Source organism: Alligator sinensis, unplaced genomic scaffold (genome assembly GCF_000455745.1).
Source record: "Alligator sinensis unplaced genomic scaffold, ASM45574v1 scaffold839_1, whole genome shotgun sequence".
Classification (NCBI taxonomy): domain Eukaryota; kingdom Metazoa; phylum Chordata; order Crocodylia; family Alligatoridae; genus Alligator; species Alligator sinensis.
In genome coordinates this window covers 3404207-3410206 of record NW_005841885.1, presented here as the reverse complement: position 1 = coordinate 3410206, position 6000 = coordinate 3404207, and the positions used below count along the sequence as shown (strand labels likewise).

Genomic DNA, 6000 nt, shown 5'->3' with positions numbered 1-6000 from the left:
TCGCTGTGGATCATGAAACTGATCATGAAACTGAGCTAGGGGTACAGAACCCTTGGCAGGTGGTCCTGCACTTACCAGTTGCAGGAAGTGATAATTAGAGGTACATCGATACATCAGTCCATATCATATCAGCACTGATAAAAGGAAAAATGACATTAAAAATTGCTTTTTTGGGGGCTGATGTGGCTGATAATGGCTGATAATGTCACCAATAAATACCTTGTGCGTATGCACAGCTGCAGCATGCACACAGCCAGCCCAGTAGCTTGGAGAGCAGCGTCCAGCTCGTAAATCTGTTGAGGGGGAGGGGTGGGGAGGAGGCAGATCAAGGTCCCCACAATGAGGGAGGGAGTGGGGCGGGGAAGGGGCAGGTGCTGCCCTGACAGGGAGGGGCACAGGATGGAGCCACGAGCAGCTTGTCCGGGGGGTGTAGGGAGGGGGTCGGCTCCTGCCATTGTGCGCACCCCTGGGGGAGGCACGAGGGGCATGTACCCTCTGGATCTGTGTGTGGGGTGAGGGTAGGCTGCCACTGTGGGCTGGGAGCTCTTCCTTGGGGTGGGCAGTGGCAGTGGGATGGAGGTCACAAGGGGCCTACAGCCACCACAAAATTCATCATAGCCACCCTCCCCGTGCCACTGCTGCCTGGCCTGAGCACAGCCTTGGCCCAATCTCGCTTCTGGGAATAGCTCAGCGGTGTCCCCAACCCCAGCAGGTAGCCCATCCTCACCCCACACACAGATCTGGGGGGCATGTGCACCCCATGCCTCCCCCAAGTGTGTGCACAGTGGTGGGAGCTGCCCCCCCTTCCCCGCAGTTCCATCCCATTCCCCGCCCTGGCTGGGCACCTGCCCTGGCTGGGCACCTGCCCCTGCCCCAGCTCCCACTCCCTCCTTCACCATGGGGGACCTTGATTTGCCCACCCCATGCCCCTTCCCTCCTCTCCCCCTGCCCCTTCTCCCCAGCAGACTTACCAGCCAGATGCTGCTCTCCAAGCTGCCAGGCTACATAAGGACAATTGGATCAGTATTGGCCAATATGGCTCATTAATAATCGGCCATTGGTATCAGCCCAAAAAAATCTTTATCAGTGCACCCCTACTGATAATGGATGCATTTGGATTGAGGAAGGCATAATACTGCTGCTTACAAACCCATATGAATGTTAATGTGGCCAAGCCATCTATATTATTGTACAGTACTACATGCTGAATAACATCTAAGGGGACAAGAGAGAAAACTTCTGCCAACGATGTTCAAGACACCACTGATTTGCAGGCCTGATACAGCAACCAAAAAGCGCACCTGTCATCCCTGGGGATGGATGCAAATGAACCTCAGATGGGCTAAAGGTCCTCTCTCCAGAAGTCCATATGGCTCCACATGGCTCAGTGCAGCTGAGGTGAAAGCACCTGCCAAGAAAATGAAAAAGACATTACTTTTTAATTGCCTCAGGAAAAGGGTCCTAGGGATTGTACTCTTTATCACAAGGCTATGATTTGATATATTTACAAACGTGATATACTTTTATTCCATCTTTGTGCACCGGCCTACTTAGAAACTTGTTTCTAGCTATGTTCCCAGAAATCATAAGAATTTCAGATTTAATGAATTTATTATGTTTTTAATACTTGGTTCATAGGTTTGTAGAAGCAGACCAAACACCTACTTTTATTACCTTTTACATTGTTTCAGGTAGAGAAAGCAGTGGAAAACATAACTATGCTAGAAGTCCCAGGCTAGAAGAAGGACCATGTTTTCCAGGCTGCTAGTGGAATCCCATCTAGATATGCAAAGAAGGGTCTACACTGCATGGTGACTGGATGCAGGCTGAATGAAGATAACTGGTAAGTGACACAGGCACAGATACATATGCTTTAGCTGAATCCTCTCTGAAAAGCAGGTAGCTAGGAACAAGACTCAAAGTACCCAAAGGTGGGCTGGATGGAGCCCACAGAGCCAGGTCATCCATCCCTGAGCCTTGATGTGGGGGGACCTTCCATCTGGGAGAGAGTGGGGCTGTTGGAACCCCAGCAGCACCACAGGAAGGAGACCAGCACCACAGTTTGTTCCCACAGCAGCCACCAAGTGCCTGGGATGCCAGGTCTCTTCCTGTCGGGTCCCAAACTGGAAAAGTGGGGGTGGGGGAGGTCAGTGACCCGATCCATTCATTCAACCTGTGAACCAATCCCACACCCCTCATCTGGCCTGCAGGGCCAGACAAGTTTGACATCCCTTCTCTACTCCATAACCTCAGTCAAGCACATGACCATAAGGTTAACATATACCTAAGTATGTATATTAGGGTTGTGAAAAATTTGGTCATCTGTTTCGTTTCAACGCTGTTTCGACTCATTTTGAGCTTGAAATAGTGAAATCAAAATGAAATGAAGGGCTTCGAAACAGCCTTGAAATGAAATGAGGGCAGTCGGAATGTTTCGAAAGTTTTGAAACATTTCAAGTTTTGAAGCTCAAGCTGGGCTTGCCTGCAGGAAACAGAAAGTAAGGAGAGCGAGGGGGAAGACGGAGGAAGTACTGCTCTCATAGTGACTGTGTAGCTGGCCAGCGACTGTCATCCTTCCCTGAGGTCCCTTCCAATCCCAGTGCTCTGGGGGAGGGATGGAAAAACAGCATTGTGGAAAAGACTTACCTGAGATGGAGCAGAGGCGGTGGGATGCCACGCCAGGAGATAAAAGTGGGAAAATACAAAAAGGAAAAAAAATGGCCAAGCCTGAAGGACCTGGGGCTGACAGTCCCATCAGTGTGGACATGCTTTATAACAGTGTGCCGGGACCGACTGGGCAGCCAGACCCCTGGATCCAAGATAAAAAGCCCAGCAGAAGACAAGCAGGGGGGACTGGAAGTAGCATCCTCAGCTAGTCTGGAGGGGCCAGGGAATGCAAGCAGTCCCAGTGAGGGGACCTGGTGGTTACCCCGGGAAGTGGTCTCCACAATAGCTCAGGGCCAGAGAGGGCCCGGGGATTTGGCTACATGGACCGAGGAAACCAGCAGCAGAGATTGGAGCTCGGCAGGACTTGGCGGAGCCAGGATACAGGCAAGATAAATGGATAGCAGGTCCCAAGCCTGGGGCAGAGGCAATGCATCGGGGGATGGACTGGTACTGAGGCCAGACAATGCATAATTGGAAAGGAAGAAGGCCGGAAGAAACGCTCGGGATAGTGGCATCTCCCACACCTGGTGGCCATCATATTCCAGGAACCTGAGAATCAAAGATGGCACAGGACATCAGCCTCAACAACATAGGTGACAACATCAAGGTTGGCGTTAGACGGGTTGTAGGGGAGGCTGGAGCCCCACAAAGGCAGAACAGCAGGAACTACCAAGGGGAGACGCTAAGGGGAGACAGGACCAAAACATCATCCTCCCAATCTGAAGGCAATCATCATCAAAGACATGGCAGGCAACCCCTGGTGAACTGACCTGAAGTCGTTCCAGTAACCCAGTTGTTCATCCCTAAGAATAACGGCAAGGCTAGAGAGGAATCACTATACGAGACGCATTGGAGAGAGACACGGCAGACTACAAGCATAAAAGGCAGCATTGTTTGAACTGGCCTGCCTTTTGCCTTGGGGTCTTACAGTTACTGAGCTATCTTCTAGATGCTCAGGAGCATTAGACAATGAAGGCTACTACTAGCATTGATTTGAATGATTTCCTACTTGCTAGCCTAGCAAGTGGGATTCCACAATACCTTCTGCTTTCTTCTAGACACTTTAATTTTATTATTATATTCATTGATTTATTCTTTTCAATTTTATAATTATATTGGATATTACACTATAGAATTTATATAGGAAGGGAGATACATTTATATTTTATTTCTATACATTTATACCTTGTGGCATATACATACATACCTTATAGAATTTATATAGGAAGGGAGATATATTTATACCTTGCGACATATACATACATACCTTATAGCTGGTATAAGATGGTGACCAGTGGGCAGGGCACCTGTCAAGGGGCGGGGCTACCTTTGCAGTTCTCAACAGCTCACTAAAACTTGTTAAGTGGCCCTCCAGTTGAAATAATTGCCCACCCCTGTTTTACAGTCTAGACACAGACTAGGAATCCCCTTGGATTATCTACTCCAGTGCTATCTGCAGAGCCATTAGTCTTAATGCTCCTCCAGGCATATTTTCTCAGCAGTCCTTTGTTTCTCTTAATAAGTCTTCATGCATCATTGAAGACAGAAGTCTGAGTGTATTCTCTAACTGTGTCTGCCTTGCGGGCTTACTGCATATTGCTGTGTATCTTGGCACCCAAACTCCCTGCCTTCTGTATACAAACCCTGTATATACATACTTAGGTATGTATTAACCAGTCATGTGCTTGGCTGAGGTTATGGAGTAGAGCAGAGATGTCAAACCTGTCTGGCCCTGCAGGCCAGATGAGGGGTGTGAGATTGGTTTACAGGCTGAATGAATGGAAACATAGCTCTTCCTTTTTTATATATATATAAATAAAAGAAAGAGCTACATATTTCACATTCCCAAAGTGTAGACTTTGAGAACAACACCAAAAATCATGAGAGTTGGCAATACTGTGTGTGGATGTGGGTGGGTGGGTATGGGGTTTGTGAGGGGCCGTGGGGTGTGTGGAGGGGAGGGTGGCTGGGATGTGTGTTGGTGCATGTGTGTGGTGGGGTGTGTGTGCATAGCAGTGAGCAGGGGTCCCCCCAGAGGCACACGGGTGTGTGTGTGGGGGAGGATGTGGGTGGGTGCGGTGTTTGTAGGGTGTGTGACTGTGTGTGGGGGAGGGTAAGTTGCTTTAAACTTAATGTTGAGCAACAGCAGCCTCAGGCAAGCTGCACTGCTCTTCCTAAACTAAAAGCAGTACAGCCACATCCACTCAGTGATTCAGGGGTAGGTTAATTAGTAGTGCTGAGTGACACTGCCAATTAGCCTGGCCCATGCTAATTAGCCTGACTGGCATGCTCTGAAGTGGCTACATTGCTTTTAGCTCATGAGGAATATGGTATATTTGAGAGTGCTGCTGCCAGACACAGTAGTGTCCAAACCTTGAGAAGAAAGGGGCAGGCAGGATCCCAGCAGATTTCGGAAACTGGCAAAAAGATCTGGGGTTTCCTAAATGACACTGGTGATCGGGTATAAAGAAAAAGCAATGTGGCGCGCATGGTAGCAGTGTGCGCTGCCAGAAACCAGAGCCTAGCTGGCCAGCGTTACACTCCCCAGAACTCCAGGTAAGGCCTCCCTGACCCCACCTGGATCACTTTTCCACAGGCCAGAGCATGCATGCAAGGGTGTGTCCAAGGACAAATAGCAGGAGGACAAATATGTGCTGCGGCTATTCCTCCCGTGGGAAACACGCGCCCCTGCATGTGTGCACTCGTTGGGACATGCCCTTGGAGTGCAATGAACATATTGTACTATCTGCTTCCCATGTAAAGGTGCTTTTTAACCCCATGGCATAATTCTTCTTAGGAAGAAAGGTATGTTATTAATCTCAGCTAACTAACAAGAAGTAATCTTAGAAAGACGAGGCAGTTTTCAGTTTTTGCTTGACTTGGCAGTCAGCTTAGATTCTATGCTCTGCCATACTTCTTACTCAGTTTGTTAACATACGTAAATGCTACAAATCCTTTTGTCTTCAGTCAGATTTTATCTTGTGTCGGTTGTATTGAATAAGAACACATTTGTTTCATACTAAAGACAAGCCTTAGCTTAGGGGCTAGCTAGGTTCTTATAAGCCCCTATTGCTGTAACACCCGAGCAAGCACCTTTCCTGTGAACAGGCATTGGTGATAATAAAGTATTCACAATTATTTAAGGGCCTTTTCGTGGTACAAAGCTGTGATGATTTCATTCTGTTGAAACTTAGAACTTGAAATTCATTTTTTGTCTGACACATTTTAAAGTGCTTCTTGATCAGCCATAAACATGTCTCAAAATCTGACATTAAAAATAATCAAAGGATTTTACCCGCTCCCAGGTGATAAAATGTGAGTATTTGGTTTAGA

General features: G+C 48.1%; 1 protein-coding gene across 1 annotated transcript in view; it reads left to right on the top strand.

Annotated features, from left to right (window-relative positions):
• Positions 1–1691: 1691 nt before the first annotated feature.
• Positions 1692–6000, top strand: part of XPC (XPC complex subunit, DNA damage recognition and repair factor) — an 80206-nt gene continuing 75897 nt past the window's right edge. The window contains exon 1 of the mRNA XM_006017800.3: positions 1692–1843. Coding sequence (XP_006017862.1) covers positions 1831–1843 — 13 coding nt within the window. The 5' untranslated portion in view covers positions 1692–1830. The remainder of the gene's footprint in view (positions 1844–6000) is intronic.